The sequence below is a fragment of the Cylas formicarius genome, unplaced genomic scaffold (assembly GCF_029955315.1).
Source record: "Cylas formicarius isolate icCylForm1 unplaced genomic scaffold, icCylForm1.1 PGA_scaffold_7__23_contigs__length_41026272, whole genome shotgun sequence".
Lineage (NCBI taxonomy): Eukaryota > Metazoa > Arthropoda > Insecta > Coleoptera > Brentidae > Cylas > Cylas formicarius.
Genome location: NW_026844352.1, coordinates 2805389 through 2832070, shown reverse-complemented (window position 1 = coordinate 2832070; position 26682 = coordinate 2805389). Strand labels below are relative to the sequence as shown.

Here is a 26682-nt window from a genome sequence, read left to right as displayed (position 1 = left end):
ATGGCGGGACGGGAGAATCACCCCCTATAAAGATTTTATGAATATGCAAAAGCATAATGGAAAAGCTCGGGTCGGCTTTTGTGTACAGTCTGTTGCACATTTGATGCGATTTATCTTAAAATTTTGAGTGTGATAGATTCGGTGCCTAATCTAGGTAGTTGGGCTCGTTTTTATGATTTTCGTTCAAAAAGATCCGACCCGATTTCTTTGTTTATATTTCAGATATCACTCGTTTGACAGTCGCCGGCGCCGGCGTTTGCGTGTTGTATTGTTCGGTGGTGTGATACACGTATCAGGGACTCGTTAGATTTCGATTCCGATTACGGGGTTTGTTAACGAAGGCTCGGACGTATGGGAGAGGAAATGATTATTGGGGTAAATAATTAGAGCAAAAGATTTTTTGATTAAATCGAACGTATTTTACGTGTCGCCCGATAAGTACGAGTCTGTGGTGGCAACAAAGATATTTCCGATATTCAACTATATCTCACCTTGGTCGGCAGTTTTAATTGAAGCGATTTATTGACGCAGGTTATTATTTACGTATCTTTTCCGATCTGGATAAAATATAATTTGAAACATTTTTAATAGCACTTGATGTAAATTGATAAATAATTCATTGAATGATTGATAGTTATAGTAACTATATGGACTAAACACCTAGGTTTAAAAGAAACTATGTATGTGAAACTGAAAATTAATTATTTCTACAAAGAAACTTCCACAACCCCAGTAAATCCGGTCAATATTTGAGTCGCATGTCCCGGGACATGTAGAGGATATTCTTAAGATATACCTTAGTATTTATAAGGATATACTGTAAAATACATCCCAGGGATATCCTCTAAATAGATAGCTTGGGGATTTACTGTACACGATATACCACAGATATCCTCTAAGTCTAAATAGATGGCCTGAGGATATTCCCTTGCGCTATAATGGGGACATTAGAATAGAAATAAGGGAAAAAATAAAAAACTCTAAAACAAAATGAAACCTAAAAAGTTAAATTTTAACTGAGAAGGAAAATGTTTAATTTTTTTAGAGTTGTGGTGTTTTGGAAGATCTTTTATTGGCAACGTTTTTGTGCACATCTACATCGACGTCAGTGTTGGCAAGTCCTAAAAAGACACACAACACTGTTCGGCCGCAACCAATGACGCAACTACTCGCGGTCGTGCCTTGCCGGATTCGCTCGAGTCTCGTCGGCTTCTCCTCCGTCTCGTCGTCCGCCATCTTTTCAGAATTGTTTTTGTTGGTGGTATAAGGTATACGGTACATGGCAACTTGGCGTCTATTGTGAGTATTTTGTGTGCTGTGCTTACTGGTTTGAGTACTTTCAATTATTTTTTGTGGTATTATTATTACTAGAAAACTAATAATTCATGTAAGTAAAGCTTTATAGTAATATATAACATAAGATTTGATAAATTCTAAGCTGAACGAACGATTGTTGTGTAGTCCACCAATGTCATGCCGCGTTTTTTATTATTTTGCTAGCTCAATGAGATAGCAAGATCAGACGGCGGCAGCAGTGAGTTTGTAAAACAAACTCTAGCCCCGCTGATTTCAAATGAACTTGCAATGAAATTTAATTGGTTGGTCATGAAGAAAAAGGACAAATTTTCAATATTAAAATTGGCCAAATTAATACTTGGTAAGTAGATATTGTTTTTTAAAAATAAATATTAAATCTAATACAGAATATAGTGTGAGGAATATAATTTAGAAACTGACTTTGGTAACACATAGATTCACAAAAGGGGGTCAAGAAATGAGGTCTGCAACTATCGACCTGGATCCATACTGATGATATTCCCAAATATATTTATATTCAGCAGAAAGTGCCCGCTATCTCACAGATCAAAGTTATCAGTTTGTTAAAGATAACGGTGTAGACTCTGACCAATGTAGAATCATCTCAGTAAGTTCTCTAGTATTCCACCTTGGTCTCCCCATCTTTTCGCTTATGGTACACGATATAAATGGAAACTTTACATTCATTGCTGATGATGCTAAAGTACATAAGGTGATTAAAACTATCCCTGATGATTTAAAAATTCTCGAACTTCTGGATGGTAATGCTGAGATGCTCCATCTTACTGAAACCACATTTTACGAATCCGAACCTCATTAACTTCTTGAAAAACTTGAATTAAATCGTTCTCCAAATAGTTTAAGCCCGCTTAGTGATTCGAGATAAAAAAAGTCCAATTACTTTACAGTGTTTTATTCAACACCACATAAATGGTTTTGGTTTTGCACTTCCCATACCTAAAATAAATTGCCTGTTGAATAATAATTCAAGTTATTCAATGCAATGATGATATATCCAATAAACTAACCAAAACTAAGTCAGCTTTACGAAAATCGATGCTTATTTTTTTTAATTCAGAGACACCACAATAAATTTTTTAGAATTTATTTACTCAGTTGTCGGGTAAAAAATTGACAATGTCATTTTGTCATGGCCAAGTGATGCTATAGCGACAGTCTTAAACAAACAGATAGTTAAACATTTGAAAAATTGAAATAAATGCCAAACTATTAGAAATAAGTGTATGCTAATTAAGAAAATCGATATTTTTCTATTTAAAATGATCCGAATAAATTCGTTTATTTTGAATTCAAATTGAGTTGTACCTACATATCTTGCAATTATTATGTATTATTATTGATAAAAAAAGTTGAAGAATTTTAAAAGAAATGAAAAACAAAAAAAAATTGTTTATTCGATATGCTATTTTTATTGGTTTTTCAAAACTTTTGAAACCAACGAGATAATGAACTTTACTCTGTCGTTGACTCACTATGTAGAATATTTTCTTGGTAAGACCCTAAGCATAAAAAAATACTATGTTGATAGTTTGATCACTAAATGTTAATAAAAACGGCAAAACTAAAATAAGCAAAAACAGAAACATACAAAAAAGAAAGAATGTTTGTTATTATAACAAAGTAATTAACAGTCTATCAATCAATCTTCTGAGGATTGAGTATTTCCAAAAATAATTAACAGTCAATTACCAGCCATAATTTATCTCGTCACCTGATCTAGCATTCATCTTTAAGCGATGAATTTGGAGCTTACCAAAGTTTCGAAATATTTCAAGGCTTCAACCACGTCAGCATCTTGTCTATACTTTGGAGTTTCGTTATTTTGGTCTTTAAACGTCGCAGGACCCCCCGCACATGGAGGCTATTGCTAAAAGATGCACTTCTCTTAACCACCTGCCTACTATTGGAGTGCTTGGAGTTTATAGAACCTGCGGATATATCCAAAGTTCCACTTCCTTGAAAATAGAGGCGTCCTATGTACTCCTCCTCTATTTTATTGTCTTATTGTTTGCTGTTTTCTAGACACACTTTTTTTACCACAAATTTTGCAGTCAAATGCATTAGAGTCAACACTAAGCGAATAGTTTGAAAGCGGGCCCTCGTTAATAAATCACATTCCTGTTCAATAGCAACAACAGTGGCGAAACTAGTCTGGACCGTTAAAGCCGAACCCATAATTACGGAGCGAACGAACAAAAGCCGTTGCGACAAAAGTTCGACGCTGAATACGAGCCACGAAAATGGAAGCCACGCGAAGGGTAGCCCGCTTTCGGAAATGGGAGGAATTTCAAAATGCACTCGGGGTTCTCCCGGCCATTGTCGGGGCTTCCTATACACACGACAACGAAACACGATGAGTTTTTTTTTATATCTTAGACCTGGCAACGATTTATTAAATGCCTTAATGCCTAAATGCCGTAAGGATATACTTTATAGCAATTTACATTATAAGAAACTAGATTCGGAAGTAGATTTGGACACGTGCAAACGCGTGTCGCCATGTCTATCGCACATGTATATATATATATATATATATATATATATATATATATATATATATATATATATATATATATATATATATATATATATATATATATATATATATATATATATATATATATATATATATATATATATATATGTTTAGCTTTTGGTTCTTGGGTTATAGGTCTTTGTATTAAAAGCGATTAAAATTTTTTTTGTCCATATATTGACGTTTCGGTCTTCTATGACCTTCTTCAGAAAGGGGTACAGTCTAAAATTATGTTATAGTACAGTTCTTTTTTTTTACATATACACAACGGAATTACAAAGAACCTTACCAAAAAGAGACAAACACAAATCTTAAAATTGAAGAGGTAGCATCATATGAAAGTTTATACTTTAAAAGCGTTTGGTTTTGTCATAGTGCCTAGAAATATTATTGTTTTGGTTTTTTCCAACTATGAGAATAAAAAAGTCATACCCTTGATAAAAGATAAAAGTCCAACAAAAAATGATTTGTATACGGCACTCACACACATAATACACACAAATTTGACGAAACAGTTAAAATATATATAAGAGTTTAAAATAATAATAATAATAATAATACCGATACGCGAGGTTTGCTCGCGTCGACGTTACTGTAAAAACATCGTACGAAGCACGATTGTTTTGGTGCAAGGTTCAGAGGATATACAGAGTGTTTTTGTTAATTTATAATTTTTTTCTTTTATTTATTTTAAATTATTTTTATATATTATAATTTTATATTAATATATCCCTATGTTGTTACTTCCATTGTTGTTTTATTTCAGAATGTTGCAATATAACTTACTGAGATTGTTGGTGTCTGTTTTCGAATTTATAGAGTTCTTATTTTTTTGGATCTCAACCATTTCCAGAATTTCCCTTTTTTTTGTATTATTTTCGGTTTTTAGAATTTTTACTTTCGCAAAGTTGAAAGAATGCTTGGTTTCCGCGCAATGACTCTTCAGGGCAGTCGTATTTTTTTTGTCGTATTTGTGACCATTAATTCTGTTTTTAAGATACTGGCTTGTTTGACCGATGTACACACCCTCACACACCGGTCAAACAAGCCAGTATCTTAAAAACAGAATTAATGGTCACAAATACGACAAAAAAAATACGACTGCCCTGAAGAGTCATTGCGCGGAAACCAAGCATTCTTTCAACTTTGCGAAAGTAAAAATTCTAAAAACCGAAAATAATACAAAAAAAAGGGAAATTCTGGAAATGGTTGAGATCCAAAAAAATAAGAACTCTATAAATTCGAAAACAGACACCAACAATCTCAGTAAGTTATATTGCAACATTCTGAAATAAAACAACAATGGAAGTAACAACATAGGGATATATTAATATAAAATTATAATATATAAAAATAATTTAAAATAAATAAAAGAAAAAAATTATAAATTAACAAAAACACTCTGTATATCCTCTGAACCTTGCACCAAAACAATCGTGCATCGTACGATGTTTTTACAGTAACGTCGACGCGAGCAAACCTTGCGTATCGGTATTATTATTATTATTATTATTTTAAACTCTTATATATATTTTAACTGTTTCGTTAAATTTGTGTGTATTATGTGTGTGAGTGCCGTATACAAATCATTTTTTGTTGGACTTTTATCTTTTATCAAGGGTATGACTTTTTTATTCTCATAGTTGGAAAAAACCAAAACAATAATATTTCTAGGCACTATGACAAAACCAAACGCTTTTAAAGTATAAACTTTCATATGATGCTACCTCTTCAATTTTAAGATTTGTGTTTGTCTCTTTTTGGTAAGGTTCTTTGTAATTCCGTTGTGTATATGTAAAAAAAAAGAACTGTACTATAACATAATTTTAGACTGTACCCCTTTCTGAAGAAGGTCATAGAAGACCGAAACGTCAATATATGGACAAAAAAAATTTTAATCGCTTTTAATACAAAGACCTATAACCCAAGAACCAAAAGCTAAATATATATATATATATATATATATATATATATATATATATATATATATATATATATATATATATATATATATATATATATATATATATATATATATATATATATATATATATATATATATATATATGACACTATATTCCGGGATATCATCCGTTCGCTTGTTGAACTCCAATTGGAATCCTGCAGACGTTTCGCCAAAATCTCACTTGGCATCTTCAATGCTCGCGCTCCGAAAACACTTCGGACACTTCCTATATCGTTGCCTTTTAGACACGGAACATAAACAATATCACAATAGTTAAACAGCGAATCACACAGCATAGGTTTTACGTCTCTGGTTAGGACATTTCTGTGTTGATATATCCGTTTTAAGTTCATATAACCTTTCTGGAGGAAACAACATGTTTTGTGAATCGCATATCCTGATCTAAGTTCAGTCCTATTTTTTTAAAAGTTTCATAGAATTTAAGTGGCTCACCCTGTATTAAAATATCGAGTTTGTGCGTATCTTCAAAATATTTTATCTCAATCTTCCTGCCAAATATCATAACAACCGATTTATTAGGATTGTGTTGCAAGCAGTGGTTTTTGGAGAATTCGTTTAAATTTTCAAGATCATAATTAATGGCAGCAAGAGCTTGAATGCTTTCATCTGGACTAAACGACAGGTACATAGATTGAAAAAAAGGAAGGGGCCTAGAATAGAACCTTGAGGTACACAGGTTGTAATATTTAATGAAAAAGTTTTTCCTGCGTAAGTCACAACCTGTGATCTACCATCGAGATAATTTGCTATCAAAATGCTATGATTGAGAGTGTCAAAACATAATAAGAGTAGTTAGTTTATTGTAATTGTTGCCAGAGCTGTGGAGCAGCTATGACCTTTCCTAAATCCGGATTGCGTAGAAGGGAGAATGTGATTTTGCTTTACATGTAATGTAATTGTAATGCTACCGCTTTTTCAAGAATTTTTTGGACAAAGTCGGAAGAAGAATTGGGCGTAGGTCGTTATATGACAGCGGCTTAGATATTTTTGCTAGTGGTAATACTCTAGCTTTTTTCCACTCTGCTGGAAAAACAGAGTTTTTTAAACAAAAATTTATGATATGAGTAATATAAGGCAGGAGAGAAGGTACACACAATTTGATTATTAAAATATTAATATTATCTAATCCAGCGGAAGTAGTTTTGACACTTAAAATTAAGTTAAGAAAGTCAATTTCTGAGATTTCCGAGAAAGAAAGAGTAGATCGTACCGTATGCTTTAAATAATGATTATAGAAGCTTATAGGTTATCGTCAACTGGAAGTTTTTGAACACAATTAATGAAATGTCATTACAATTTTCGGGGATTTGGGTATTTTGCGTTTTGGTAATATTCAATGTTTTTTTTGGCTTTTTTCTTGAAAATTAAAATAACTTCTTTTCTGTACGAATGACCGTTGTTATCATATTTCTTAGCTGCTTAACAAAATAATAATAATAATAACAATAATAGTGGTAACAAATAAAGTTTATTCGCAGAAACGCATTTCTATAAATAGTATATAATTAAAACCTAATCCGCACTACCCATCATTCAGGAGATGCTGTTTGTTGTTGTTTGTTTAGGGACGCTGTTGTATAATATGTAAAGATCATAAGAAAACAAACTTTCATAAATTGAGGTATAGTGAGGAGGAGGCGAGGTGTAACCCTGAAATCTTAAATTCAAATATGAACTTCGGTAAAAGTATATGAATTGAATATTTCCTAATTTGACAATAAATAATTTTTTCTTCTAGGAGGTTAGCGCCAAAATTTCCCGGCCTGACATAGATGCAGTTCCAGTATCACGACAAAACTTTCTCTCTTCTTTTAAATATATATCTTAGTCTTGCGTCAAATAGTTTTTTATTGACAGCATTTTAAACAAGACGTGTCCGAAAAAATGTCGCAAATAACGCAAACTGAATATAGAGTAGTCATAAAGTTTTTGACAATACAAGGGTTAGCACCTAAAATTATTAAAGAAAGGCTGGAGGTGTGTACGGCCAAAGGTCTCCTTCTTATGCTCTAGTGAAAGAATGGGCAAAACGTTTTCGAATGGGGCAGGAGTCCCTTGAAGATGATTCAAGAACGGAAGATATTGTTGCGATTGTGGAAGAGGTGGTATTGAGTGATCGACGTTTAAAGGTCAAGGAAATCTCAGAAATTACTAAGCTTTCCGATACAAGTGTCCGTCGAATCTTGCATGATCATTTAGGTATGCATAAGGTTAGTGCAAGATGGGTTCCTAAAAACCTTTCGGCTATTCAAAAACAACGCCGTGTCGAGTGTGCGCGGTCCATCGAAAAAAGAAGCACATTCGGAGTCTGGTAGTCAACAAAAAAGGTGATGGCCACGATCTTTTGTGATTGTGAAGGAATACTTTTCATATATTTGACAGAAACTAATGCCACTGTCAATGGTAAATATTACGCAACATTATTACATAAATTGCGAGACTGCATACCTGTAAAACGTCGAGGAAAACTGACCAGAGGCGTGCGTCTTTTTCACGATAATGCACCTGTCAATACTGCTGGTGTTGTACAAGCTGCCATTTTAGAGTGTGGGTTCCAACAGATAGATCATCCTCCCCCAGCGACTATTATTTGTTTGGATATTTGAAAAAGGACTTACGTGGACGGAAGTTTTAGAGATGTAATAAATGTATTGAAGTTAAGAGGGTTTGTATTGAAAAATAATAAAAAATTGTTACTCCACTTTGTTTCTTTCATATTCAGACCGGGAAATTTTTTGCGCTGCCGTCGTAAATCCACTACACTGATCAGAATCTTTTATAGAAATGGGAATTGCCTTAGAGATTTTCTACATCTGATGTTATTAAAATAAAATATTTTAAATTACTTTGTGTGTCAGACATATTTACAACCTTAGAATACGTTGACACCTTGAGGCGTGCCACAGAATCCAATAATTTTTTATCAAATATTAGTAGGTCGCTAAAAAGTGCCTTCGTTGTCGTAATCGTCGAAACAAATTACGGTTTCGTTGTCAAACGACAAATCAGAAATAATGATTTTAATGTTTCGACGCTCGCGTTCGAATTACCAAAACGAACGACCAGAAAGTGAAACAATTAGACCTACAAACAAAGGAACCGTTGAAAAAAATGGCCCCGAATAATTGATTTCTTTGAAAACAACCACCGCTCGTCACGATAAAAAGAAACCCTTTCGATCGTCCCGCCTAATTTAGAAATATCTGAGATGTTTCCGAAATTCTCCAATTTTCCATTCCCCAGAGGGATATCGACGTCTTGTCGACATAAATAATACAATTTACCTGTCCAATTAAAAGGACGGAGCGTCAATTTGTTTGTCGTCATCGGGATCGTCTTATACCACGGAATAGATAAACGCCTTTATCAGCGCAGATATAAATTTGTAAGTTATTTGTGAATCCAACGGTATTCATTGTTTCCTTGAAAACCGTCGACGATGTTTGTCCCGTGGCACGTGAGATAAGTATTTGTATTTTGATAACCTTAAAGGCGATACTAAGCGATTTTACATGTTACTTACTTTGGGGCTGCTTAATTTCGTACTTCTAGCCTGATTCTGCATTAATAAAGACCACTGAATTAGAAATAAAAGATTACTAGGAAGTATTCTATCTGAAGGATCATTGTAAAAAGTAATTATTTACTTTATTTTAAACTAGCCTTATTAAGGAAAATATAAAGACTATTGAGCTCTGACCTGTGTTTGTATGTCGTCATTTGATCGAATCTGGCAAGAAAAGGAAACTACTGGGCACTCGTTATACTTGCAATTTTGATGTCGTTTTAGTAATAATAGTTTTCGGAAAAGCCGATTTTGACTGGAATCTGTCTGAAATCAAGAAGAAAAACCTACAAGAAAAGGGGTTTTTAAGTTCATATTTGCAGGTTTGATGTAGGTTTCGGTTTGGATTTTGACAGGAATCTGTTCGAAGTGATGATAAAAAGTCAATAGTTGGCTGAGAAAGAGGGTTTTAAGTCCAAATCTGCAGGTGTATTGTAGATTTCGGAACAATAAGTGGCGAAGAAGCAGATTTTGAATAGAATCTACTCGAAATCGGCAAGTAAATAAAATAAAATTATAAATAAAAAACAAATCCGGACAACAGTAAACTCTATTTATCCGAAACCTAATACAGACCATGAACAATTACATACATAAGAGAAGCCAGTGAGAAAGTTTCAAATGTGGTTTAAAAATAGCTTTCAGAAATAACAACACAATAGGAAAATTTTTAAAAAACAAATGTCCAAAATCTCAAAAATCAGGTGTCCACAGGTTGAAATGCGGATCTTGTTCTAAAATTTGTATTGAACAAACAGGTAGATCCTTCCAGAAACGCATTAACGAACATAAAAGAACGTTTAAAAATAGTAGTCTAGATTCCAATTACACACTTAAAAACAGAAAAATACAGTTTTGACGACAATTTTGTTATTTTACATACAGTCACAAGAAGTAGAAAACTAAATTTATGTTAAGCCATGGAGATTAAGAAAATGGGACATTCATATGTATTGCTTAACGATCAATTAGATTTAAATACCTCTCCATTATTAAATTTAAATTCTCACTTTAATTAAGGTTTTATTGTCATTTTTCGGTATATATGGTAGCAGGTAGTTTGTAAATATTACATTTGTTACGATGTTGTCGAAACAATTGTCACGTGAATATTTATAATTTCGTGCAAATCTGAACTTTTAGTTCTTCTTTATTTTGTTAAATGGATTTTCATCAAGTAAGAGCCACCTCAGTTCAATTTCTACTTTTTCTACAGCCGTTATGTATTAAAAAAAACAGTTTCGTGTACAAAATCAATACTATTTAGAGTACGATTTAGGAGGTGTAATAGACTGAAATAGCTCTCAATTATCTTCGCAAATTTATATCAAGGAAACTTGAAAATTATATTGAGAGGCGTAACAAACATGCCACTAGTACCTATATTGATCTTTTTCTTTGCAGATCTTTTACGCGAGAAAGTAGAATGTTACTGAGGACCACCGGCGGCAGTAAATGAGGTTATTACAAACAATTTACCCATCGTAGGTCACAAACGTATCGTAAAATTCTTGTAAGAATTTATTGTTGATTGCACGCCCTCATTAGCGGGTTTCAGGCACGACTATAACTCTGATAACAAAATTCCCTTCAGGTTTTATGGCAAACTAAAAACCGGGGTATTTAAAGATTGTCAGTCATTTGCTCTGTATAAAAATGTAAACTTTCGCCTGCTATAACTTTAATTAGGAATTTCGTATTTAACGAGTTAACATTGGTAGCGCAATCCAAGCCGATTTTGAATTATGGGAATGACACCGACATTGCCGTAGGTATCTTCCCGGATGCCCATTTAATAATTCCACAGAATACAATATTAGAACGTCAGTAAATTCCCTTATGTCTTTTTTATAACATTAGGCCGAAAAAAGGCTAATGAAACCCGACCAATTTCGAACATGCGTTTAGAATACTATAGACAAAAATTTCCTACATAAAAAAAAATTTCATGTCTAATAATATTTATTCAAGTGTCGAATCTGCAGAAATTAAAGTTCCGGTAAATTTATTTCCGAACTAAAATTACTACTCCTGTAACAAGACTGGAATAGAAAGCAGAAAATAGCAATTTATTCCACAAAAAAAATTATATTTCGACACCCTTCCAAATAATGTAATAAAAAACTTTTCAAATTCAATATTGAGCAGCTTTTGTTTTAAAAGGATTGAAAGCACAATGATCAACTTAAAGCTCCATGCATTTGACTTGAATAGCGAACTACTCAAGGAGACAGCGGATATTTTGGCGGAATCTTTGACTAATTTAATAGACTGTTGTTTTACTGAAGGAATATTCCAAAATTGTTTTTAAAAATGTAATATCAATATTTCAAAGTGTAAAAGCACAGATTATTGATAAATATCGTCTTATCTCTATTATTGTTGTTTTCTATAATGTTTTTTAAATATAATTAAAAGAGAGGAAGAGAGGCTACGTAGATTTTTCAAGTTGAGGGAACAAAGATTTCTCCGCAAGACCTCTCAAAAGCATTGGACTATAGATGACAATTTGTGAGCATAAATGATAATAAATCTGATATGGTTTGTGTTGAATTTGAAGTGCCTCACGGTTCTGTTTTGGGGCCTTTCCCTTTTCATTATATATTTGTTAGTACATGATTTTCAGCAAATAATCACCAACTTAATGAAGAAAAAACGAAGAATTTTCTTACCTTGGATGACGCATTGTGTTAGAAAAATCACATCGATAACCTAATCAAAATTTCTTTTAAGCGACGGTAATTATTTCCATTATTCTTTTTCCGCTGGCTTATATAGGTACATAGGTTAGGTACATATTCTTGCATTACCCACACCAATTTAGATTTATTTAAATGCATTAATTGTTAAAATATTATTTTTGTATTTTTTCTTTAAACGACGCTTTTAAAGGTACCGGAACGCTTTAATATTTTGAAAACTTTAACAAGCAGAATTTAAAAATACTAACGGCAATATTGTCAGATTTCGTTCTTTTACACTACACGCCATAATATTGTTGTTTTAAGTGGGATTTCCTCTTTATTTTTATTGCAGTGAATTGTCCATGTTTGGTGTCTTTACTCGAAACTAATGTTACAAACAAAAAGATGCACTCGGTTGGTCTAAAATTTCGTGATACAGAAAGCCACAATTTAATTTGTAGGTATTTTTGTTTCTTCTGCATAAATTGCCAATTTCTTCACGAGAGTTGGTAATGGCGGTTTTCTTAGAATTATCTTTAATTTAGCTCTTACTTGTTGACTGCTACATGTCTTTTTCCATGTTTACATGGAAAATGTCTTTTTTTCCGCATAAATCATTTTTAACAAAACCGACTTCTATTTAAGCGGAGGTTCTAGTATGGTTCGCAGTTTTGATTGGTTTACGTTTGTGGAAAAAGATCCGTGCAATGACCTTGGGAGATAACAATAATTAGCGAATCCATCTCTGTTTCGATTCGGCATGAATGCGGCGACTCCAGACCGGGCGAAAATCTGATACGGATTTGATTGCATATACACGCGATACCGGTTTCAAGTTACTCTCTGAATATATTAATGCTTTATATATTATACGTATGAGAATAAAGAAGTTCCTTTCGGTGCCGCCGTTGATACTTTAAGGTAAACTACAAGAAATTGACCGCTGATGGTCTTGTCCCGCATCTCGAATATCTTAGGCTTGGGGACGATCTTTTGTGTACGTTCTTTTATTTGAATTATTTTGTGGCGTTTGATTGATCGGTACGCCGGAAAGCGTTTCTGCATCTTCCGGCATGTTTAACGCCATCATCGTGGTTACCGACATCTCTAAATTCTGTAATCTAAGCAACCTTCCACCTCGAACCCACATAAATCAATTAAAAAAAAAAAGATATTCAATTCATATTCAAATTATTTTAACATTATTGGAAGTGGAATTTCCAAGTATTCTCTATCTTTTTCCGATCGCTCTAATAGTTTTGAAGATATTAGGGTCCAAAAATTTGATATCATCGATAGGCAGAGTATTATTTTATATTAAACCATTTGATAAAAGTGGGGATAAAAGTGAAAAAAATGCTTTGCTTTTACCGGAAGTATTCTGAAAAATGGACTTGAACTTCCTTAAAAGCCCCAAATTTATTATTCTGTGTTCAATTTAGAACAATTTTTGAAATATTAATTTATTAAAATTAATTTAATAAATTTTTAATTAATTTAATTAAAAAAATATTTAAAATGGGCGCACGTGAAAACGACGGTAAAGGTGCTAAAACGATAATTTGAAAATGATTTTATTTTGTATTGCAATTGACAGTTGCAAAACTAACTTTGACTTTGGTAAGGAAAGTGCGACACAAATATTCAAAAAGAAATGGTTTCAAATCCTTTAAATATCAAACACACCGACGTTTGTTTGTTGCATTTTTGTCAACCCACAGGAAATTCCAATATAGTGGAATGGTTCGACTAAACAAGTTCTCCAAATTTCATAAAAACGAATTATGCTTAAACAAAATAAAAAATTATGAAAAAGTTAGTTAATATTAATATTAAACAAAATTAAATTAAAAAATTCAATTTATGACAGCTGTTTCGGCAACACCGTGCCATATATGACAATATCCTAACACTTATAAACAGGTTGTAATAGATTTCTAATTACCGGTGTAGGGTTATAAGTTTAAATTTAACAACGGAGACGCATTTAAATCCAATTTGTTATTATATATCTAATTTTTTTATCTCCATAGCTTCCAACAAATTTGGTTTTTTGATTTTTGATCGATTATGTGAAATATTAGAATTTTCGTCAAACTTCGTCGAACTTTTATTTTTACACACTTTTTATGTTCGTTAATGCGTTTCTTAAATGTTCTACCTGCTTTTCCGACGTACATTTTGGGACATTTCAACTTGTACACTCCGGATTTTTAAGTTAATTATAATTCAGTTTTATTGTTTTTTAAAAAATGTCCTATGGTGTTTTCAGTTTTAAAAGCAATTTTAAAATTTAAATAGACGATTTGACATTTTTTTGCTAGGTTCTCCTATGTATTTTATTGTTTCATAAATTTTGGGTTCGTTGTTTAATATGAGATAGAGTTCATAGTTATTTGAAACTGCTTTTTAGTTATAATCTTATATATTATCAAAGAGAGGTCGTAACATTGTTAAAAGCTATTTGTTTTACAATATTTAATTCCGTTTCAATATTTTCTGTGGAAAATAATATATTAAGTACTCTGTGGATAAAAGCATAAACCGCAGCCAATTTCTGTGTGCAAGGGTGATTTGAGTTATTATATATTATTGTATCGGTGTGTGAGGGTTTAGGGTAAATGGTAAAATATAATTTGTTCTGTAGTTTAGTTATAGTTAAGTTCAGAAACTTTAAAAAGTTATCTAGTTCCATCTCTATGGTAAATTTAATGCGGCTATGTATGGAGTTAATATGATTTAAAATTGACTGCAGTTATGTTTCCGTTTCAGTAAAAGAAGCCAAGAAATCGTTTGCTCAGCGGATGTTTACGTATGATATTTTCTAGAGATTAATGTCTTTCAATGGGGTAAGATAGAAAATTTGGAAGAGTAAAGATTTTCAAAACATCTTCCAACCCGCCTGAATAGCGTATAAGATTATACCTAAAATACCTTCTCTAGGGAAAAGCTTGCGCTTGGCAACAAGACGCAACAGGGCCAAAAATGAAAAGTAGGTTTTAAGGATTGTATTGTAACTTAACGAAATTAAACCTACATCCACCACCGTAATCTTGTTATAAAGTATTGGGTAGTGGTGTAATTTGTAACAGTAATAAAAAAAACTGGAAAAAGATCAATATTATATTAAATTTTGTTTATAGATTTAATTTAGCAAAACAATTGGTGTCGCAAATTTTATTTGCCTTTGAATCAAAATTAATGGCATAACTCCTAGTGAACACTATTGAATTATCTCAAGCTTATCCTTTATCAACTTTACAAATATACATTATGGAAATTATGATTGGTCTTGGTAAGTTTTACTTAACATAAATGTATGGTAGAAATAAAAAAAAAGGTTCTCTAACTGAAATTCCACGACCTTCTCGATGAACGGTTTGCTCTCGTTAGCGCAAGATAATTGGTCAAAGACCATCACTTATCGGTTTTCCGTGTGATACCCGAAATTCCACGTAGGCGGCGGCCTATGGGAACTTCTCCCGGGTGCTTGTCTTACATGAGACGGCAACTCTTTGTGCAGTGCGCTTTTATCTAAACAGAAGCGCGCCGCCGTTTAGAGCCTTTGATTGTTTTGTGTTGTTGATGTCTTCGCCAATTATACGCAGGAATTAAGACGCACCCTTGGTGGTCTGTTTTTAGCCTACTGTTCAGGAGTGATCTTTTACAGGCGCCAACTCAACTCACACTTTGTTTCCGAAGTCTGGTCCACAATTGCCAATCAACAATGCCGTCAATTTGTTATGTTAAAAACAAATGGTGGTGGTACATCAGTTTATCAACATGTTGACAATATTGTATTAGGAACTCTGTCCTCATTGGTTTGGTTTGGCTTTTAGTTCTGTTTGTTTTTTCGAACATGAACCAGGCCAATTGGTCACGATTCAGCTACATCAATTATTTGAAAAAAATTACTTATCGAGATTACATCACATCGTCGAGGCTCACTTAACCCATATTATCCCAAGCATAAAAATACATCACATGTGTCAAAAAAAAAAATAAAAACTCGAATCATACAAAAAAAATATGGTGCGCAAACGAACCACTGAGAAAAAACATTAAATAATGGTTTGAGGCACATAAGATGATAATTTATACATAAACATACAAAAGAAAGTTCAAATTCGACAGAAAACAACTAAAAGTATATTGTTTTCCAAATGGAACCTGATTTGATACAAAAAAACGCATAATATTTTATGGTGCGTGAGCGCACCACCGGTAACACCCGGTTTCATTTTTGGTGATATTTTACAAAGCATGAAGTATGTAAATGCACATTACACTTATTACAAACGCAAATTGGGTGGCAGTGGCAGATTCTACATCCCCTTCGGGCTTTATTAGCATGAACAATCATGAGGTGACCTTGATTATCATAACGCCCTTCATCTATGGCAGGTGCAAGATTTCTTTGAGTAATTGTTTTATCATTTTTTAAAAGTCGCAAAGCAATATCAGATTTAAAATCAAATCAATCACTTCGTCATCAAAAAACATAAAAAATATTTCAAGCGGAGTGTTTCCCGAAAGCCTATTTTTTAGTTCCTCGCATGATCTAAATTCATCGGATATAGGTGTGTGAGTGTACTCAATGTGACAGTAGAAGCAAGCCTGTCGTTTGCAGAAAACATACGTCTTCTTTTGAATTCCAGGGTTTCATCATCTGATAAATCCCATTCAGGTTCAGTATTTGATGAATTACAGGACTGTTGAAGGACAGTTGTATCGTTCGGTGTATGTTACTCGAAAGTTCCAACTATATCAGTTGGTTCCCCAACCTCTTGTAGATTTGTGTTATCGTTCATATCTTCTTCGTCAATCAAGGTATCCACGTCGAGTGGAATATAGACCACATCAATATGTTAAATATTGTATGTAAATATGTAAATATTTTTTCACATTATTTTTTGCATAAATTTACAAGGACTAGAATGCTACAATACTTAAGAATACGTAAATCCAAATAATACTTACGAGTTTCATTGTTATTGTCCTCATCCATCACGCTCTCTTCCATAGCCGTCTCTAATTCCTTTTGAGTCAAATACCTCGAAAATGCCATATTTTACGAACTTTAACGTTCACTGCACAAGGCACAAACTAATACTAAAAAACGCGTTAATTGTTGGATGTTTATTCTACATGCGCTGACTTGTCTAAACTTGCAATAACAAAGTTTTATTTCACAGATAAAAGCAGTAAATATTTTCAAAAAATAAAGCGTAATCAATATAGTATTTTCAATATATGTTTTCTGCGATGTAATCTACATGCTATAGACTTAACAAAAATGGAAATACAAATACAAAATATCTTTTTTACTATTTTGGATTTACTTGAAAATGTGATACAAATTTATGTTCCGCTTTTGTTAACTTTTGAAGTCATATATAATATATAAGATCTTTCCTTTACACATAAAGTAGCGATTTCTACGGTTTTATGTCCTTTAGTAGTGATAATAATAAAATTTATAGTTGGATGTGAAAAAAAAATCATAGAGTAGGTGGTGCATAACGCACCACGTATATAAGATATGGTTTTTGCTTATTACTTTGTCGTTGAAACTTTAAAATTACTCCAAATGATGCGGTAAGAAGATCATCGTTTTCTTAAGACTTCCTGGAATGAACTAAAAAATTTAGAAATATTTAGTATTTAGAAATTGTCAAGCTTAGAAAGAAAGTAAATTTTAGCAACGAATTTGTGGGCGTGTTTAAAAGAATACACTATTTGTAAAACAGCGCGAGCAAAATTCCTCTCATTAGTTTCATGTTTTTACTGAAGGCGCTATTGAATGGAAAAAAAAACTTTTACTTCGAATTTTTGAAATCTGACATTAAAAGAACTGATTAAAAAGTTTTGGAATAATTATTTACCATTAGTGAAACCAACCTGAACTTGTTGATGCCGGATTAGTAAAAAAATAGTATTATATATTACATTAATATATATTATTATATAAAATAGACAATCTATAGCAATTTTCGTATGTAAATGGCCAGGAAGCTTTACAAAAAAGAAATTGTGGGATATACATTATAACTTTTAACACATTGGAATAAAGCTCAAATAAAGAGTTTAATCCAATATCTTTCAATGACATTACAGGAGCTTTTATCTTGATTCTTAATAGGTATCATAATAAAGATTATAAAACTGAAAAGTTTCAAATCGATAAGTTAAAAATTGCAATATTAATGGCAAAATAAAAATATATCCGCAGCATGTACATTTTAATTGGGTTGATTGTGTTTCATTTTTAGTGAAACAACCCGCTTATTACCATTGAATAACTTTGCTAAAAGCTTAATTAAAAGTTTTTGGATAAACTGTGTTTGTTAACTATTAAATAAATCGTATTAAGTAAATAGTTGGGATTAAGTTCGTAGGTAAGCAAAAGCAAATCACAGCAGAAATAAATCATTCCGTTAAACTGTTAAAACTACGTAAATATTTTTTAAAATACGGCCGCTATATTTCGTATTGCTTCGACCATATAGCTATAAGATAATTAATTAACTTTTATAAGAACGCAACATCACTCTCTGAAATCCGAACATAACCATGCCGTACTCACAAACTTGTCCAATTTGTGCTATCAATACTTTGTTCTTTCACGACATTACAGCAAATGTGGCAAACATGAGAACCTAATAGGACTTTAGAGTGATGCGTATATATTTGACATTTATCAAACTGAAAAATAGACTTACACAAATATTTACATGTGAATTTACTAAACAAAATTCACAACATTTTTTGGTACACTCAAATAGCTACAAAGAATGTTTGGGTAATATGTTTAAGTGTACAAGAATTACAGAAAATATAAGATAGCAATTAAGCTACAAGTTGAATTTTGAATAAAACAAACATAAGAAATATATAGCAACATAAGTTGTCAGTTACTGTCTATAGGAAGTGCTTCGTCAACATTTTTTCTATTAAATGTTTCATCTGCGTTATTTCAAAGGAGGATAAACCTATGAGTTTATGAAAATTAACGCTTTGCACCGCTTTTCAAAGAAAATACCTTACATAAAAAGATACATCTAGAAATTAGAGAGACATTAACTCTTTTTTTACCCGCAAATTTAATAGGATTTCGACATATTTTTAGAAAATGGTGTCAACGACCATGTTGTTTGTTGAAAGCCGCTGGATCCAACTTCAGAATTTGCAATTAGAGCTACCATTGGGTAAAAACGAAATTTTAAATCTCGCGCGTGAGTTCCTGACTGTCAACATATGGAGGGCATCTATATGGCTTCGACTATCGGAGACACCGACGTGCGATTAGGGCACCAACCTCGGCAACCGACAAAATACACTTCATTAAATAGGAGCACCCCCTGTTGCAGGTAAAAGAGCTCCGGCGATCGCACAAATGCCGCCCTCTCGAGAATTGCTTCGAAAGCTCGCATCACTCTTGCTCTCGTTTCCTTCACTTTCGATTTCATTGACGTTTTCTGATACCGTTTCTGATATTAACGTATTTAGAGCAAGTTTTTGTATCGCAATTATTAGAGTTTGCCTCGTGTACTGCTTCGTGGGCTGCGTCCCATATCAATTAGTTTTCCGAGACGCGGCAAAAACCCATCCAGTAATAATTAAGGTTGCGACTCTCGTCGTTATTATGGTGACTTGAAAACCCACATACCCGGACGATTTTTGTGGTGTAAAATTAGCATACATCGTCAACCTGTTCGTACGCATAAAACGCTTTTCGAAATAAATTTTTTTTCGACGCAGGTGGGTGTCCACGCGCCAAGACTACCCGAGCAGCTCAAAGCGCGAGCGGCAAGAAAAACACCAAGTTAAAAATATAAAAAGTGTATTTCAGTACGTTTCTCGCAAAACTCGATCCTTACAATACGGGAATATGCAACAATCTTTGAAAAAAAAAATTATATGTACAACTTAACCGTAACTAAACGTAATCAGTACGACAATTTATTTTAACGCGTTCTTAAATTCGAACAAAATTGCTTGCAAACTTCACATTATTTCGGAATAAACTTAGCCTAAACTAATGTAAACAATATTTACAACATGTATATACATAAACGTTGACTAGAAAAACAGTGTGATAGACTCTTCAAAAAAATAAATATCACCTCTCACTGGAATGAAACGAAGGCACTTGGTTCCGAGATTGTGGACGATTTTGGTTATATGCTGGACTGGCCAAAGGACGCGTTCTGGAAAAAAAAGCGCACACGTAAAACTCGCATTAGCATGAAAGAAAAAAACCGTTACATCTCGCGTTGAAAAGAACTGGTATGAAAAAGCGCGCGAGGAACAAATTATATCGAATTTTTCGCGCATTTTTCTTTCACAATGTCTCAGACGGTATTGTTCGCGCGCATAAGAAACTAGTCCCTCCGGACCCCTGTCAAGTTGCATTGAAAAGATCCCGTGCGGTACAAAAAACGAACGGTATTCCGCTCAGGGATAAAAAGGAAATAAGCGGGGTCGCCGCTTTATATCTCAGGTAAACGCAAACAGGTATAAAAATAGGGGTGCCTCGCACTTTAATGCACTCTCGAGTTATGTAAGAGCCTTGGCGAAAAAAAAAATTACCGGGCAAAAAATATATTTGTTTAAAGCGATCGCCGCCCGCATTCCTAGCGGACCGGAAAAATCGACTCGCACGTGCAATAGCTAGCCGGGCGTGGAAACTATACCAACCTTTAACGTAGAGCTTATTCCTGCTGCCAAGAGAAGATCGCGTCCAGCAGTTCCTCGTCCTCCGGACTCTTGGGGTCGTAGTTTTCGTAGTTCTCGGTATGGTGGTATAGGGCGTTCGTGTAGGCGGACGTAGCGGAGAAAGAGCCCTCCGAGCTGTGCGACGGTGTGGGCGAAGCGGATGCTTCCGAGCACGCGGGGGTTGGAAGGAGGATCGGGTACGAGCCGGAGTAGATGTTGGAATCTGGCGAGCTGGCGTAGAACCTTTGGTCGTTAAGCGATTGCGATTCCGCGGACGAATTGCCGAGCTCCTGCTCGTGGTCGTCGATCATCTGCTGCAGGCTTCGGATATATTCTACGGCGAGGCGCAGGGTCTCTACTTTGGATAGTTTTTTGGATGCGCCGCGGCTCGAGTTGCCCTGCGGAGACAGAGCCTGACAAACACTCTGGGGGATGTGCGACCTCAGCGTGGCGAAACCGTTGTTCACTTGTTTCACCCGGTTGCGTTCTCTGGCGTTTCGTCTGGCGACGGAGGCGGGCTGCTGAGGCGGCGCCCCGTACGGCATGAACTGAATTTTCCTCTTGCAACGCAGGTCGTTGTTGTTGGTGACCAAAACCGAGCCCCTTTCCGGTGCCGGCGCTAAGGGTCTCTTCCCGGCGATCGCGGTCGTCTTCTGCGGCTGCGACACGATCACGCAATTCGTCTGGGACACCGAATGCTGGATTACGTTGTACATCTTGTTTTCACCCAGAGTCATAGCCAGAGCCATAAAGTGTCGAGCGAAACGAACCACAACACGTGAGAATGTCAGCGAAAGCACGGGGTTAACTAAAGGCACGGCAGCTTTCGAGGCGGACGGTCGAATGTTTTCGGAAGCTCTAGTGCTTGCGTTTTCTATCGGAGTATCGTATCCCTACCATCGAAGCTTTGGGCTGCCCTGTGCGCGCGCGTAGGGTAACTCGGGCCGTAACGCGTGCCGGCCGAGTACAGACGCGGGTCCGGAAAGAGCCGAATGTTTTTCACCGGGTAGGCAGCAGCTCTGTCGATTCCCTTAGCGAGACGCGGCTCGAGCTTCCGCAGATGCCGGCCGGTGCTTCTGCGGCCGCCGTCGCCAGCACGCGGGACAAAATAATGTCTCGTGCGGAATTTTAATTTTGGCAGCTGTCGCCGGAGCGACTCCCGCGATTTCCCATCCGCACTTGCCGGCGATAGGGAACGACAAGTTTTCTATTTGAATAACCCCCCGTAATTCCGTGGTAGGCGGGGTGCAGTAACTCGCCACGAAAATTATTTAATCTTATTCTAGAACGTCCTTAATGTATTGTACTGAAGCATTTAAGATGCCAAAGGTGCTTTTTAATATTCGTCGTACCGCGGTCAAAAAGTTACGCAGAACACGATGTGGGGTACAATTGTACCCCACTCTAACTCTAACTCTAACGCATATTATATTTATTGGAAAAGTTGATCAAAATAAACAATTTTAAAAAACGTTAACATTCGCATTCGCAACATTGTTGCCTGGCAATCTTTCTTTCTATTGCACAAATAACATCGTCCAGAAACAGGTCGTTCAGGTTCTTCGGAATGGATTTCATGGTGCTTTTCCAATTCCGGTTCTGTTTTAAATCAATGACTCTCCCGAGTTCAAAAGAAATTTTCTTCTGCTGTCTTTGCTTTTTGATTTTTCGTCTGGAAATTTTGCACTCCATAAAATAAATGCATGTGGTGCCGCGACTTCTAATAGCTGTCCAAAAATTGCCATCGGCCATCTATTACTGGTTCGACGAGCTGAATATTCTTTTATCATTTTATCGGTAGTGTCTACAGCACCTTTTGTTTTATCACAATGAGGTATTATGTTAGGCTTGTATGGTCTGTTCGTAGATATAAGAAAGTGACCACTTGCTTTTGCATGGGTTTGTCCAAGGGTGGTCATTAACATACAATGCAACACGATTATTACCTAAAGTTTCGGAATTTAAATTCAGGTAAAATTCTGGTCCGTAATAGAAAATAATTTTATACCTACCTGTGTTTAATATTCTTTGGTTTGGTACACTACTTAGTTTAAGTTTATTAGTAATCATTCTTATTTCGTGTGTAATACAGCGTGTGTTGAATCGTGTGCGAATTGTGCAAAATATATGCAAGTCTACTGTATCTCAGGAGATGCTCACGCCCAAATGTAGAAAACACTATCCTATTGAGACTAAGGAAGTTATAAACAATGTTTATTTGACTCTCATTGAACGTGGTGCCAGCGAGCGAGCATCTTTAGAAGAAACGGCCACATTGACGAAAATCCCAACACCAACTGTATAGAAAAATTTGTGAATAATCCCATTTCAGCGAGGAAAAAAATGAGCGATGTTGACATTTTCTCGAGTGTAGATGAAAGTGATCATATGATGATATGAGGAAGAAAGCGTTCCTACGTTAGATATCTTAATTAAGAGGCTCGAAAAAGATGAAACCGGTGTTAAGTGCGGCAGAACTACCTTATGGAAGTGTATTCAACACATAGGCTTTAGATTTTAAAAAATGGACAGAAGGCAAGTTTTAATGTCTAGAAAAAATTAGGATTTACAGAGAACAACAAAGGCCAATTATTTACTTGGATGAAACGTGGTTCGACACTTATGATACCCCGGAAAAGGGTAGGGTGGACTCAACTGATCAGTGTAAAACAAACGCGCCATCAAAAAGAGGTAAAAAATAATTATTTTGCATGCTGGCTCTAAAGAAGGTTGTATTCCAAATGAACTTTCTCTGTCTGCGAAAAATATTAAAGATTCTTCTCTGGATTACCATGAAGACACCACCTCTGATTTATTTGAAAGTTGGTTTAAAAACAAACTAGTTCCAAACATTCCTCCTAATAGCGTCATTGTAATGGACAATGCAAGTTATCACAGTAGATAGTTGACTAAAACCCCTTCCTCATTTGATTCATTTTCATAAATCAATAATGAAAAAGTTAAATACCACTTCCTAGTTCAAATTCATGAATCCGTAGTACCCTAGTGTACTGTCATCAAATACGAAGTAAGATGCAATGGTATAGCTGCTACAATTCTAAGAAATAAACGAGGAAATAACCAGTATATTCTATCATAACTATGCTGTAAATACTGCTTTTAAATATACATATTTTGAATATACATATTTTTGAGCTACTCGGTATGCTGTAAACACCAAGTCTTGATAAATAACCGAAAATTTGTATAAAAAAAGCCATTAAATTCTAATGTACCACAATATCTTTTCTGTGCTCCCTTCTGTAAAATACACTAATTATACACCGATCTAGCGTGCGGGAACGTCACTTTACCACGTGAGTTTCTTGTCCCACGGATCCGAACCACTTCGGACATTTCCGGGATATTTCCCCCACGGGAGCATAATAGGACTGTTGACAAACAGTGCGTACGTATACACAGTCTAAGCGAATCTTACTCTTCTATGACAATAATTTTCAAACGATGATCGATTTTACGTCAAAATTTAAGTGTTTCCCAGTTAACGTTTTACTGCCTGGGCTATAAACTTTTTAAGGCCATTTCTAACGTCCGTCTTTGTTAGGAAATGCTGCAATTCAAACAAATAATGGCCGCAGTAAATTTATAAAATTGTAGCAGTCCGAATTTCGTCCGTTCAGTTAAAAATCTTAACCCCTAACGTGATGAAACTCGAGGGTCTAATTAAAAGTCGAGGCCATAAATTTCGTCGGTCCGAGTTTTTACCTGCATTCGACTATAGTAAAGATTCGGGGAGGTTGCACTAGATGTCGGTATCTTACTCATCCTACAGATTCAAAGTTTAGTATCTTTAAATCACTAGTATCTCGTTTAGTTATATTATAATTAATACTGCCGTTACTAACACAAAAGTGTAAGTTTGCACTCTTTTATGTAAAGCTGGGGCAAATTCAAATCTTTTTTGTTAGATGCTTTTTACTCTTCCTCTAACAGGAAAGTGGCTTAATATACTTTGTGTGGTTAAAAAGGTTCTTTCTAAACACATTTTTAGAAGTTATTAGATAGTCAAACAAGAACCCAGTGAAACCCACGACTCATTATATTTATCCGTACCTAAAATATGAAATATTGAAATTAAAGTTCAGGCTTTATCTTAGTTTATATTAGTTATTTTTCAATTTGTAATTTAAGGATTATTACTACTTTGTGATATCTTTATCATTTTTTTTATAAAGAATTAGCTTTAGTCATTTATCAATATTGTTTAACTAACTAGTAATTACGGACACTTTAAATATTCAGTAGTAAACCATAAAAAAATTAAAGTAAATTTTTTGACAGAAATTATTCATTCCTAGTTATCGAGATTGTCATGAAAACATTTTTTGTCTCCAGACGTTATTACGACAGTTTCTTTTTTACAAATTTACAATTTCACTAAATGCCATACGCATCTTTCATGTCGTTATTTGATGTTTGTCAAAATCTCTTAATTATCTGCAGTTTCAAATAGTCAGAGTTTATACTTATCCAACCTTTGAGTTTTTTTACTGTGCTTGTGTTTATTGTATTAAAAATGGTATCTAAGCGCATGTGTGGCTGAGGGAGTACACGCAGCAAATTATCCCAATTGTAGAATGGTATTTAGTGTTTCAGGAAACAGGAAGAGTTTATCCCAATCGAGTACTTGGAAAAAAAGAACGATTTAGGAAAACGTCCTGCCTATGTCCACATTAATCCCCATTTAACCTAAAGAAGCATAATTCTGGACTTGGCGAAATTGGCTAAATTCCATGGTAGATGACAATCCTAATTTTTTATCTCGATTACTATGGACCGATAAAGCTACTTTTTCGAGCAATGAAGTAGTCAATTTGCGTAATATACGTTATTGATAGGTGGAGTGTGATCGTTTGGTGTTATATTTTGGGTGATCGAATTATAGGACAATTTTTTTTTAATGGTAAAGTTAATGGCCAAATATATTTTAACCTTTTATCAAACCACTTGCCGTTCCTTTGCAAACGAGAAGAAGAAATTAGTAAATTTTTGGGGCCAGACTTATCCAGGATAGGAAATGGCAGTGTGGACTGCAAGATCTCCAGACCGTACTATCCTGAACTTTCACCTTTGGGGTAAAATAAAAGACTTTGTTTATCAAACTACCCCTGAAAATGTGGTTGATCGTATCCGAACTGTTGTAGTCAACCTTTCGGGAGCTGAAATCAGTACAGCCGTATTAAATACATACATATTAAATGCAATAAGTAGAAAAAAATCATGGATAGAAAATAATAGATTTTTCTTTCAATTTTGTTGTACTTTATCGTTATCAACGTTTATGTTCCATAATATTCGGATAGCATTATTAATTGACAAGATTGGCGTTGAGTTAGGATAAAGATATTGAAATACGGTAGATTTTTTTTTAAATGATTTTTTTGCCAATATATCAGAAAACGCCATATAGCGGTAGGGTATGCAATTGCAATCATCTCACTGGTGACACGTTTTATAGCCTAGGAAAGGCCCTTTTTACCTACTCCGCATGTGTTAAAATCCTTTTGGAGATATAGTAAAAAGCGTCAAACACAAAAAAGGTTTTAATTTGTCACAAGCTTTTCTCTTGGCAGATTAACTTAATTTTTTTTTCAAATTTTTTGAAACATCCGTTTTCCCAATGCCGTGCCTCGTTTCACTTACTGAGACAACCAGTATACTAAAATTTTTTGATCGTAATCCAGAAAATGGAAATGTCCAAAATTAAATTAACCCGATATTTTTTAAAATCCTTACTTTGACAATTAATATACTCCTTTTTTTTTTCACTTTGTTTCTACCTAAGTTTAAAAAAAATCTAATAACAATACCACATTTAGCGAGAAAATACGAA

At 34.4% G+C, this 26682-nt stretch overlaps 1 protein-coding gene across 1 annotated transcript; it reads right to left on the bottom strand.

Annotated features, from left to right (window-relative positions):
• Nucleotides 1-20206: 20206 nt before the first annotated feature.
• On the bottom strand, nt 20207-21650 carry LOC132704956 (achaete-scute homolog 1a-like). Its single transcript, XM_060675313.1, has 2 exons — nt 20811-21650; nt 20207-20320 (listed from the first exon to the last, which is right to left on the bottom strand). Exon 1 carries the CDS (start codon nt 21575-21577, stop codon nt 20825-20827), a length of 753 nt encoding a protein of 250 aa, XP_060531296.1. The 5' UTR covers nt 21578-21650; the 3' UTR covers nt 20207-20320; nt 20811-20824.
• Nucleotides 21651-26682: the final 5032 nt, after the last annotated feature.